The following is a 12,855-nucleotide window of genomic DNA, read 5'->3' as shown; positions in this document are numbered from 1 at the left end:
GGCGTACGAACCCTCCTGCTTCAGGCCGTGAGCCAGCCACTGACAGAGAGAAGTGTTCTCCTGACCCCTCCGGGCAGGTTATTCTCTCTGAACCAGGGTACAAAGAGAAGGAATATGAACCTTCCTGCTCCGGCGCCTAGCCGGCCTCTGACTGCATTTTGGAGGAAACGTTCTCTGGAGCAGGCTCTCTCACCACTGCCCATGAGATAGGGTTGCCAGGCATCTGGTTTTTGACCAGAATGCCTGGTCCAAAAGGGTCCCTGGTGGCTGCAGTCAGCACCCTGACCGGGGCATTAACAGTCCAGTCCGTGGGGCTAAGGCAGGCTCCCTGCCTCCCCTGGCTCCCTGCAGCTCCCGGAATGACTGGCATGTCCCTGCGGCCCCTAGGTGCAGGGGCAGCCAGGGAAGCTCCACGCGCTGCTCCCGCCCCAAGCACCAGGGGGAACAGCAGCCAATGGGAGCTGCAGGGGCGGAGTCTGTGGGCGCAGGCTGTGCACGGCACAGAGCTGCCTGGCCGTGCCTCCGCCTAGGGGCTGGACGTGGCGGCCGCTTCCGGGAGCGTCGCGGAGCCAGGGCAGGTAGGGAGCCAGCCTTAGCCGTGCTGCGCAACCAACTGGGAGCCACCTGAGGTAAGCACCGCCCGGCCAAAGCCCGAACCCTGTCCCGCACCCGAACTTCCTCCCAGAGCCCGCACCCCCTCCTGCAACCCAACCCTCTGCCCCAGCCCAGGGCCCCCTCCAGCTCCCTGAACCCCTCATTTCTGGCCCCACCCCGGAACCTGCACCCCCACCCGCATCCCAAACTCCAGCCCCGTGAAAGTGAGGGAGGGAGAGGGAGCGACAGAGGGCAGGGGGCTGGAACGAGTGGGGCCTCAGGGCAGGGGATGGGGCAAGGGTGTTCAGTTTTGTGCAGTTAGAAAGTTGGCAACGCTACCACGAGAGGGCGTCCTGCCATTTCCTATGAAGCCCCTGGCGCTGGCCAGACTACGAGAGCGGCCCATCTAGGCCACTAGTCTGATCTGGTTTGGCACTTTCTGTTCCTGCTTGTTCTCCACAGAGACGAGATGATCTCTCACCCTGGGTCTTTTCTTACTTTTCCCGGCCCCCTCCCAGTGGTGATACTTAAGGAGTCTCCTCCATGCCCCCCAGCTGCCTCCTGGTGCCCAGGCTGGTTCTGGATCCAAGGGAAATGTGACTATTTTGCTAAGGCCGAAGGGAACTGGACCCACAGCCAGACACATCACCTCCATATTGGTGCACAGAATAAAATTGATGTGGCAGGTGTGGGGGGCAAGGGGTTCAGAGTGTGGGAGGGGGCTGAGGGCTGGGGCAGAGGGTTGGGGTGCGGGCTCTGGGGCGGGGCCAGGGATGCGGGGTTTGGGGTGCAGGAGGGTGCACCGTGGCTATGGCGGGGAGAGGGGACCTCCCCCCCCCCCCGATGTCTCTCCCCGGCAGCAGCACCTGGGCTGTGGGGGTGGGGCGCCTCGCCCCGCCGTGGCAGGTCTGTGGCTGCATTGGGGTCGGGGGAGGGGCGCCGCAGCAGGCCCCGGGACCAGGCGGCCGCGCAGCTTACAAAGAACTTAGGAGGTCACCCAGCAGCCCCCTTCTCCCACCTCCGCCCCAGGACACAGACATGCCAGGGAGGCTGCGCCCGACCCTGAGACAGTGCAAGGGCTGGGCCTGCCCCAGAAACACCCTGGGGTCCTGCCCCTCTGCGCCGGGTATGGGGCAAGCAGGCTCAGCCCAGCAGGATCCAAGCATGGAGGGCTTAGTGTGTGTGTGGGGGGGGGGGATCCAGAGGGTTCTGGGTGCGAGCAGCTCAGCGGAGGGTCTGGATGTAGGAGGGAGTTGGATGCCGAGGGGCTCATTGGAGGGTTCTGGGTGCAGGGCAATGGGACTCTGTAGGGGGTCCAGGTGAAGGTGGTCCGGGCCCATTAGGACGGTCCAGGTGCCATGGGGGTAGGGTTCATTGCGGTGGGGATCCAGGCATGGGGCTTGTTGGGGTGCAGGGCTGGGTGTCTGGATGTGGTGGGGGGGGGGTCAGGGAGGGATCTGGGTGTGGGAGCCTGAGGCTCAGCTGGGGGATCTGAGGATGGAGGGGTCTGGATGCACAGGGATTGGGCGGAAGGGGGAGCAGCTCCCTGTATAGTGATCCCTCCCCCTGTGGCCGAGGAGCGATGGGGGTTGGGGAGGATGCAGAGCTTCCTGCAGCCAGGGGACATTTCTGCGGGTGGGTCTGATCTGGCCCGGCTCCTCTGGGGAAGAGGTTCCTCTGTGCAAAATAGAGGAAGTTCAGTCTTCCCCAGCTGGGACTAGCACCTGAACCTGGTGCAGGGTAGGAGGCACCGACTGGGGCATCCCCAGCCCTGCCCCCCACTCCTGTGATGATTTACCTCTCTGCTGGCTGCTCTGGGCACCTGAAACAACATACCTGCGCTGCTGGGGAGACGTGCTTGACCACTTTTGCAGCTTCCCTTTGCTTCCCTGTCCTTTTTCTGTGGGGAAGCGAAAATTCTGCAGGGGACATGAATGCGGCAGGGCAGTTGGGGCTGAATTCCTCCAGGAGTATTAGTGCCGGAACAATCAAAGTCTCCACAGCACTTGGCTGTGCTTAAATCAGCTCCACACGTGCTCGTCTCCTTCACACAGGGGTGCAACTGTAACACAGTGATTGAGTGTATTTGGACTCAGTCTGTAGCTTCAGGCTCAGGCCTGTGGCAGGAGCTTTGCTTCTCCATGAAAGTGACTGTGAAACCACATAGGAAGTAAAGACGCATGGCCCGACAGGCAGGATGAGAGCCAGACACACCTCGTGGTGACCCCATAGCTAAGCTTCTAATGAACAACGTCCCGTGACCAACTCTGTCTTGTCAGGCTGCTCCATCTGCTCCAGAGAGGCTGCTTTCCACTGGAAGTTTCCCACGCACGTTCTCTAGCCAGAGGAGATCCCTTGTGCGCACGTGCAAAGTTTGAGCTCAGTGACCGTGACTTGCCCACGGTCTCACAGGGAGTCTGGGGCAGAGCTGGGAGCTGAGCCCGCATTGGCTAAGTCCCAGCCCAGTGCCGTAACCCCAAGGCCAGTGTCTCTGTCTCTCTCTCCGGGTTGAGTTTATCTTTCTAAATCCATCAGTGTCTCCGCCCATTGGGTAACTGACTCTACAAAGTTCAAGGCAAGGATCGGATCACGCTGCTCATCCTCACTTGACAGAGCTGCACGGCCCTGCCCCTGCCCACATCTCCATCCCTAGCTCTGCCCCCGTTCCAGTTCTTGGGCTGCACTCCCAGGATCGCAGGGATTACCAGACCGGGGGTCCCTCTGCCCACTCTCCTGTCTGTGACTCTGGCCAGCACCAGAGGAAGGAGCAAGACACCTCACAGTCTAGGATAACCTGTCCCCAGGGGAAGGTCCCTCCTGACCCCACTCCACCACCTCCTCCCTCCTTTGTCCTTCACCTTCTCCCCCTTGGGCCTACAGGGTTTTGTTCATGCAGCCCCCAGTGTCTGGATTGGCCTCTCTCTCCCAGGGCTTAAGGAGCCTCTCAATCCACCTCCAGATCCCTCTTCAAACCCCACTTGGCTGGGCCAGCTCCCATCACCGCCCTTTGCTCTGCTGTTACCAGCTTGGGTTTAGTGACCTGCCCTTTCATGCCTCACAACACTAGTTTGGCATCTTCCTGTCGTTACCCTTTGCCCCTCCCCCCACCCCCATTCCCTGCAGCCCTGCCCATCTCAGTAGTGGGTGAGGCTGGTCTTTGGGACACAGGCAGAGCCCGGGGAGTGGGAGGTGAAAGCAGCACCTAGCACCGACAGGAAGCTAGCCTGCAGCATCGGAGGGTGGTGATGGTGTGAACAAGCCGCCCGGGTGCTACGCAATTTCTTGACCAAAGGCAATTTCCTGTGAGAGCCCCTGGGTCAGGCTCATGCTCATGTGTTTGCTGAAGTGGCTACAAAAATTTCCAGCGAGCTCTCTGGCTGTCTGCAATTCTTCCTACTGCCAGCACTAATTCCGAAAACCTCTCTATTGACCTGCCGGATTGTAGCAGCACGAGTCGGTCAAACAACACACAATGTGATATGCAGCTATTCTGGCAAACAAATGCAGGTCACTGATATATAAACGCTGAGGGAAAATCCCCACCCCACAACACAACCTTAACTCTGCCCTCTTTGAGCCATGCCCCAGCCTGCCACTAACACGCATGCCAGCACCCTGTTCTCGCATATGCTACAGGACACGCTGAGCACAAAGCCCGTGAGCACGGTAGGACAGAGTACTTTGGGGGTCATGGAAGATGATCAGCTGAACATGAGCTCCCACTGCAACACTGTGGCCAAAAGGGCTAATGTGATCCTGGGGTGTATAAATGGGAATCTCAAGTAGGAGCTGGGAGGTTATTTTACCTCTGGATTTGGCACTGGTGTGACTGCTGCTGGGATCCTGTGTCCAATTCTGGTGCCCACAATCCAGGATGATTAAAGGATTGGAAAACGCGGGCTGGCGCATGTGACAAGCACCAGCAGGAATTGAACCAGGCAGCTTGAGAGCGAGAAGTGTGAGCCTCTACAGTGTGAAGAAGAGAGCCAGGGGCTGTACGTGGGGCTGTAACAGACCCACATCCTCTGCAGATCACACACAGCTGAGGATATGGAACAGTGATTTATACAGGTCCATACATCCCCGCCCACTTCTGCCCCTCAATGCTCTGGGGGGTTTCTGAGTTTCCCAGAATGCACTGCTTCTGGGGGATGAGCTGCGAAGAGTGGGATCAGTAATCAGAAGGCACTGCAGTGGAAACGATTTAGGAGGCTGCTAGTGCAGACGCAGGGCAAACTTGCATCGGTTTGAAACCTGGTTCAGCACGGCTAGCCGAGGGGCCCTGACCCACTTTTATTCAAAGCCGTTCTGTCTAACCAGTTCAGGTCTCCTGTACAGTCCAGGGGAGGGTGAAGGAGAGAGATGTAGCTAAGACCACACATGCACTTGATACCTGCGTTTCCTGTGTGGTTTCCCTTGAAGAACGGTCAATGCTCGTGGGAGCCCTGAGCTGCACAGACCAAGTCTGATGGCCAGTTCATGGGGGGGCCTCCTTTCCCCGCTCTGAGCACCTGCTGGGAAATCAAACCAGGGACGCGCTTGGCCAATGGAGGATGAAGAGGGTTACATGGTATTAAACCTCCGGCCGAAGCAGAGACAACCAGGCCGCCCCCCGGGAGCTGGGCCCCAAGGTAAGTGACTGAGCATCCTCCCAGAGCGTCCACTTTTGCAACGCAGCAATTGCAGGGTGTGGCTGGGGCTTCAAAGAGACCCAAGGGAACTGAAATTTACTAGGCGAGTTGGGCGCCCAAGTCCACTGGACAGCTTTGACAGTCCCAGCCTGGGTCTTTACATGCTGCATTTCAGAAGAGATGAGTGAAAGTGTCTCAGGGTGAGTGGATGACTCCCTGGGAGTAAGAGTGGCAGAATCTGGCCCTTAATACTATATTTCCAATGTCACAGCTAGGGACTTGATCCCGCAAATACTTATTACTTGGTGTAGGGTTCACTACGCTGCATAGCACCGTTCAGGGCCTACACCTCAAACGATAACTAACATTTCTCACAAGCTGATGTTGAAATCAGTGGAGCTCCAGCAGTGACTCCATACAGCCATTAAGCAGAAGGCAGTTTTCAGCACAAGCCTGATTCTGAGTGAGCTTCACCTCCCTTTGTAACTTTCTTAGCAGTTGGGAAATCTCTGTTTAGCCCGAATCGTAGGTATGCAGTGTTGATGCAGCTGTGTTGGTACCAGGATATGAGATAGACAAGGTGGGTGGGTAATATCTTTTATTGGACCAACTTCGGTTGGTGGAAGAGACAAACTTTCCAGCCACACGGAGCTTTCCTTCAGGTCTGTGTAGTTCGAAAGCTTGTCTCTTCCACCAAATAAAGTTGAACCAATAAGAACATAAGAACGGCCACACTGGGTCAGACCAAAGGTCCATCTAGCCCAGTGTCCTGTCTTCCGACAGTGGCTAAAGTCAGGTGCCCCGAGGGAACGAACAGACCAGGGAATCATCAAGTGAGAGGTAATTACCCAGCTTTAATGGGTAGGTCTTGGCTTAGGAAGATCCAGCTGAACTGGGCAGAAGTGCACTGAATGACTAAAGAAGAAACCGGTCTGCCCGCTCTAACTAAGGAACCATGCTGCTGTTTTTGGAGAGGATCTGGGAAGTATGAAGGGAATCACTATGACATTGAAATATGTGTGTCGTTCTGAGGCTAGGGGAGAATTTTCACTGAAAAGTTTGGAGTAAATTGACAAGCTGTATTTTCAATTCAAAGACAGGCAAAAGGGGATTGTTTTTTCTCCATGCAGACCTCTATATGGTTTGTTCTGTAAAATCCATACTAGTTTTATTCTTTAGAGAGAAAACTGCTCTTGTGGCTGACATTTGCCTTCTGCTGGGTTCAATTCCGAGCTGTACCACTGGGTCCCTGGGCAACTTGGGGCAAATCACTGTATCTCTGCACCTCAGTTTCCCCTGCTGTAGCATGGGGATGAAAACGAAGGCCCTTATTTTTAAAAACTATTTCCCGGGAATTTATCAGTGTTTATTCTAAAAAAATTTTAATGTGTTCAAATCAGCAAAAACTGAAAACAAAAGGCAGTGGGTGGGTCAGAGGGGTCTTGGTCTCTTGGGGGCCCAGGGAAAGGGGGGTACTCATGATGTAGCTGTCAGGTAGTCTCAGCTATCGAGATCCTACTCATCTTGTTCCCCCACTACTCAGGGGAAGCGGACAGGGCTAATGTGAAGGGCTGGGGTCAGGAGGGGCACACAAAGTACTGGCCCTCCTGCCAGACAGAGCCTCCTCCTGATCCCGGCCCTTCAGCACGGCCCCAGCTGCTTCCTGGGGCCATGCTGAAGGGGTGAGGTCAGGAGGGGGCTCTGTGCGGAGTCAGAAGAGGTTCTGTGTGACTGGTCTTGGCTGCCAGGACCAGGCTCCCTGCCCATCTCGCTCTCCAAGACAGAGAGACCCGTCTGCTTCCCCTGTCAGACAGAACCTGTGCAGGAGAAGTAGGTGGGACTATGCTGAAGGGCCAGGGTCCGGTGGAGCGCTCAGTACTTAATGTGTGCAGTCTTTCCCCCCCCCCCACCTCACCCCCCTCCACTGCCCTTCATTTTAAGTTTCGGTTCTACTTCTTCTGCAAAAAATTCTTGGGTCCCAAAAAAGCCAAAGTCGGGTGGAGAATCGGTACAACCTGAATCCTGGCTTTTTCAAAACTTGGGAAACTTTCAGAGAAAAATGAGTAAATACTGAAAATGAAGACGATCCTTGCATGAGGATCATAATCCTTTCTTTGCCTAGGCTAGTCAGATCACATGCTCTCGTACTGTGTTTGTGTGGTGTGTAGCGCAATGATGATGGATGAACTATAAGACTCTAAATGGGCTCCTGATATTGGCTGGATCTTACTGTAACATTAGTAATAATTAACTAATAACTTGGGTATCAATAAAAATTCAAACCAACACGTCCAACTTTTATGAATTACGGGCTCCAATTTTAAGATGTAGTTCAAAAGGAATACATTTGGGGCAGGTCTCTGGCCTGGGTGAAACAGGAGGTCAGATCACAGTGGTGTCCCTCCTGGCCTTGAAGTCTACTTATCCAGAAGTTACTCAAAGTCAGATTATTTAATGCTGGGAGCACTGTGACTTCTGCCAGGGCAATTATAAGCGTTGCTGGAAGGCCCAAGACTAAACAAGCTTCATTTAAAGTAGAGCTGGTTGAAAATGCTACAATTTTTTTACAAAATTCTTTGAAGTTTTTGTTTGCTGGTTTGGAAGGTGCATTATTTTTCTAATTTTTACAAATTTTCATCAAAATATTGAATTGAAATTTTTAAACTTTTTTTGTAGTATTTCCCCCTCTTTTGCTTTTTCTTTGCTTTTCCCATTTTGCCACTGAAAAGGGGATCCCACCCCTTTTCAATGGCAAAATGGGGGGAAAAAAGGATGGAGGGAAGGAAGTGGGGGGAGAGGGTAAAGGGAAGGAAAAAACAAACATTTTCCCTTTCATCAAAAAAACATTTTCGAAGCAACAAATTTTGCCAACACTTTCATTTAAAATTTGTAAAAAAAAAAAAAAAAAAAGATGTTTTGAACAAAAATTCCTACCATCTCTAGTTCAAAGTGAAAAGTAAATCTCTGGTCCTGTTCCTATGGAAGACAGCCTTGAAAATGTGGAGTTGCCAATTCTACATAAGCCACAGTGGCTTTCTATACAAGTTGTTCACAGCATACATGAAAAGAACTTAGATAAAAACGTAACTACTCTTGCTGGAAGGTTGCAATGTCATACGACTTTATTTTGTAGAATTCAGAATAAGAATGCACAAGAACCAAAAACAGAGAGAGACAAAGCAGGCTGCTCCCTAAAACACAGCAGCACAGCTCACTCCACCTTACTCAAGGCTGGCTCTCTGCAGACTGACTGTAATGGCACATTTCCCTACAGCGCCCAGAAGCCTGCAAGCAGGACCAGGAAAACCCTTGAGGATTTAAAGGGATAGCTTGTCATTGTAACACAGCTTTCCACATACCACAACTGGGATGACTGAAGCACAGATTCACTGTGTAGCCACATGGGCAAATACCCATCACCACCCCCTTTGTGTAACACTGTCAGTGAGTCAGAGTGCCTGTTAATTAGTTACCTGGATGACAGTAGGTCGTATTATTGTTTGCAGTGGTGGATAGCCGTGTTGGTCCCAGGATATTGGAACAACAAGGTGGGTGAGGTGATACCTTTTATTGGACCAACTTCTCTTGGTGGAAGGGACACGCTCTGAAGAAGAGCTTGGTGTATCTCAAAAGCTTGTCTCTCACCAACAGAAGTTGGTCCATTAAACGATGTTCCCTCACCTTCCGTCTCTCTCTCATAGGTATCATTATTGTGTGCTTCAGCTTCCCTGTACATTATTCTGGTTATCCCTATACAGCTGAAACGGCTGCTCCTGACAGTACCTGGATACTGCATGGGCTCCACGGCAGAGTCTCATGTCTCCTTGTTATCCCTTCCCCTGGATGTTGACTGTGCTTCAAATATTGATGGTTGCAGGTTCCCATCAGCGTCCCCACTGGATTCGAATTGCTCTAGGGGTCGGATGGGCTGGGAATATTGTCCTGCTGTCAGCTGTCATAGCACTGGGGCTGCGGGGTGAGTAGTTCCAGGACATGTATCCCTTTGCACCGGTATGTAACAATGCACCATGAATTCTCCTTCCTCCACAACGCCATCAGGATTCCACTTCTGCTTCCAGTGTGTCTGTGACTAAAACTCCAGGCACACCCTCATCGTCAGGTGTACATCAGAGCTGGATACATGAGATTCCTGGGACCTGCCTAGACCATGTCGCTGTTAAACGTGGAGGGAAAAGGGGACTGCACCTTACAATGTGTGACGAAAAAGAGTCTCATTTGTTCTGTGTCTCACTCCAGCTCTCTAACCCTACCCTAGATTCAACAGATACAGTATTTAGTGGGTTTAATACTAGGGTTTGTAACACCTGGCCAGGTTTTCCCAGGATCGTCCCTTTAAATCTGTCCAGGTGCTCAGTACACAATGCCAGCTGTCTAGTTATACGGGCTCAGGATCATCCCGGATGTCCCAGGTTTTTGTTCCTCAAAGGTGACAGCCCCATTAAACACTCCGTTTTCTCCAGTCCCTCTTGTCATTGACGCTGGTGCTGTTTTGAAGTTTTCCAGTTACAAGTCCCTTGTGAAGAACGGACCAGAGCAGCAATGAATACCCTGCACAGCGACGGGGCCAGTCACAGACCCACCAATGGAACGAAGTGCGACACTGGCCTGGAGGATTTCCTGTCTCGCTTGAAACAATTTCTGTGTGAACCTCCCTACAGCAGCTCCGGAGGTAACCTCAGCTCATTCTGCACTGCAGTGATATCTAGTGGTGAATTTGTAATTCAGGGTGCACAGAATAGGTAACTTCAATATGTGCAGTAAATATCCTATTGCTTATGAATCTTGCATTCCATGGGTTAAGACAGGGATCTCAAACTCAAATCACCAGGAGGGCCACATGAGGACTAGTACATTGGCCCGAGGGCCACATCACTGATATCTTTTCATACAAAGATACAAAAGCCCCCCACCCTCAGCCCCGCCTCCACGCCACCCCTTCCATGAGGCCGCGCCTCTGCCCGGCCTCTTCCCACCCCTTCCCCGCCCCCATTCCAACTCCTTCCCCAAAGTCCCCACCCCAACTCCATCCCCTCCCTGCCCCTATTCCAACCCCTTCCCCAAATCCCTGCCCCAGCCCCGCCTCTTCTCCACCTCCTCGCCTGAGCATGCCGCATCCCTGCTCCTCCCCACTCCCTCCTTGAAAGTCCTAAGCGCCGCCAAACAGCTGTTTGGTGGCAGGAAGCGCTGGGAGGTAGGTGGAGGAGCAGGGATGTGGCGCGATCAGGGGGGGTGAAGGCGGCAGGCGGGGGCGAGGGGAGCTATGGTGGACGGCAGGAAATAACTCCTCAAGCCACACGTTTGAGACCCCTGCGTTAAGAGATCCCCTAATCCCTTTCCTATATCCCATCTTATACACACCAGTGCCCTGCAGGGGAAAGAGATTGCCCTATGGCTTAGCTATCTCTCTACCATAAAACATCTGGCAACAATATGCAGCCATCTCTGGGGAGAAACCTTCTGGCTCTTTAGCAGCACACAGCAACACTGTACACAATAGCTACGGGGCAGAAATGTCCAACTGAAATTTCAGGGGGGAATTAAGGGAAGGGGAAAATGTAGCTACCCAAACTGGTATAGCAACATCACTGTTCAAAAGAGGCAACAAGATTTAATAAGCTCGTTTTGATTTCACCCTCTGAAAGACCGGAAGAGCTGATGAGATCAAAACACAGAGGTGCTAATTTTCAGTGCCCCAAGCCCTACTGCTGTGTTTGGAACGGCAGCAGCTGAGAGCCCAGAAACACGATATTTTTCTAACAAGTGAGTTTGAGAAGAGTTGAACTCCATGAAACTAGATTCTCTTTATTTCCCAAAGAACAGCCTTCCCGTAACTCATCCGAAAGATGTGAGATGAGAGGGTCTGTAAAGAGCCCGCAATGAGAAATGTGGCTTTGCTGTGCCAGAAAAGAATTGTTTAAGAAATAAGTGTAAGTCATGCCCAGGCAAAAAATGTGATCTTTATTAATGTTTAGCATTTAGATCCCCTTGCATCAGAGCATCACAAAGGGCTTTACAGTCTCAATAGATTCAGCTTCCCAACCCCTGGAGGTCATTATCCCATTTTCACTGCAGGGGAAACTGAGGCACACACGATGAAGTGACTTGTCCAAGGTTAAGCAATGGGTCAGTGTCAAAGCTGGGATTAGAATCAACATTGCCCGATTCCCAAGACCTCTGCTTGGACAGAGGTCCAAACTAGGCCAGTGCTGCCTTTTCTCCTGATTTTATGGGTGCAGTTATCCAGGAACATGCATGAATAAATGTATATGTATCTCCACACAACCGTCAATTGTCAGGGTGTTTCTTGCACACCAGCAGATCATCACTCTCCAGCAGGCTTCCCCACCACCAACCTTTAAGATGCATCAGAAGAAGGCCAATGGGAATGGCAAGCTTTTTGCTGGACAGCTTTAGTTTCCTATTTTGCATGATCTTCGGGTGGACGGGGGAGACGTTCACCGACAGTCCATAACTTTGATTTAAATACATCCACGATCTAATGATTTCCACGTTCAGATAAAAGCACCAGATCCCCACACAGTTCCACACATGATCTGGCATTATCCAGTACCCGGGGGCTGGCTGACACCTTTACCAATGCACCTCCACCCTGGGCTGCAGTGCTTCCTGCTATGTGAATACTGGGCCTGACCTTAAACAAAATTAGAGGAGAAATAGCCTCGATTGAATGTTGAAAATGAAGATTCTGTACAGACATCTCTGTCTTCATTCCCCACTCCAGATGGCTCCAGGTGCAGACTCTGCCCCACGGAATGGCTCATGCATGGGGGAAAATGCTACTGGGCATCTAAAGAGAGTCGAGTTTGGCACAAGAGCCATGATGATTGCTCAGTGAAGAGTTCTCACCTCCTGGTGATTCAGGATAAAAATGAGATGGTAAAGTAAAAGGAAAGTTTACATAAACTTCAGCTGGGGTAATGGGTCGCTAGTTGTAATAGCATTGCCCCTATTTCAAACACCACTGCTGCTCCTCTGCCAAGCAGAAGCAGCATGCCAGGGCCTTGTTGGGTGATTTCTGGTGCAGGAGAAGTCAACGACATGGAGTCTGGGACTACTTTCTATATTTACACATAAACACCAGTCCTGGAACAGAGATGGTCAAACAGCACACCGGGCAATCCTTTCTCCCAGGCATCTAAGCCCAACACCAATGGCCAGTTCCCAGTGAGTGCCTCTGCCTCCAGCATTGACCTGTCTTTGGAAGGAAGTAGCTTTGGCTCAGGTTCAAGGGGAAGAAGTGCTGACTGTTTCTCCTGATAGCCACTGAAGATCAAGAGCCCAAAGAGAGTATGCAGGGAATTCTAGCAAGTTATGGCATGTTCACCTATTCCCTTCTACTTTACACTTCACAGGATTTCATATCCAGTGTTACACAGGACACAAATCCAGTTTGGCTGGGACTCATCGTGACATCCCCAGAGCGGAAGTGGACCTGGGTGGACAACTCCCTTCTAGATCAAACGCTGTGAGAGTTTGCTGGGCTTTACTATTTTCTATCACCCTAGAAAAAATAGTTTAATTTTCTGATTTGACAGGGACAAAAAGTGATACACTACCTCCTCTGTCACTAATAGGAATTGAAGGTCAT

At 52.0% G+C, this 12,855-nt stretch overlaps 1 protein-coding gene across 1 annotated transcript in view; it reads left to right on the top strand.

Annotated features, from left to right (window-relative positions):
• Positions 1 to 4,943: 4,943 nt before the first annotated feature.
• The window catches only part of LOC102939829 (killer cell lectin-like receptor subfamily F member 1), an 11,397-nt gene continuing 3,485 nt past the window's right edge, over positions 4,944 to 12,855 (top strand). Inside the window, exons 1-5 of the mRNA XM_027834491.3 lie at positions 4,944 to 5,225; positions 9,103 to 9,201; positions 9,742 to 9,915; positions 11,989 to 12,143; positions 12,620 to 12,732. Coding sequence (XP_027690292.2) covers positions 5,141 to 5,225; positions 9,103 to 9,201; positions 9,742 to 9,915; positions 11,989 to 12,143; positions 12,620 to 12,732 — 626 coding nt within the window. The 5' untranslated portion in view covers positions 4,944 to 5,140. The remainder of the gene's footprint in view (positions 5,226 to 9,102; positions 9,202 to 9,741; positions 9,916 to 11,988; positions 12,144 to 12,619; positions 12,733 to 12,855) is intronic.

The sequence above is a fragment of the Chelonia mydas genome, chromosome 14 (genome assembly GCF_015237465.2).
Source record: "Chelonia mydas isolate rCheMyd1 chromosome 14, rCheMyd1.pri.v2, whole genome shotgun sequence".
Taxonomy (NCBI): domain Eukaryota; kingdom Metazoa; phylum Chordata; order Testudines; family Cheloniidae; genus Chelonia; species Chelonia mydas.
This window is presented reverse-complemented; position numbering and strand designations above follow the sequence as displayed.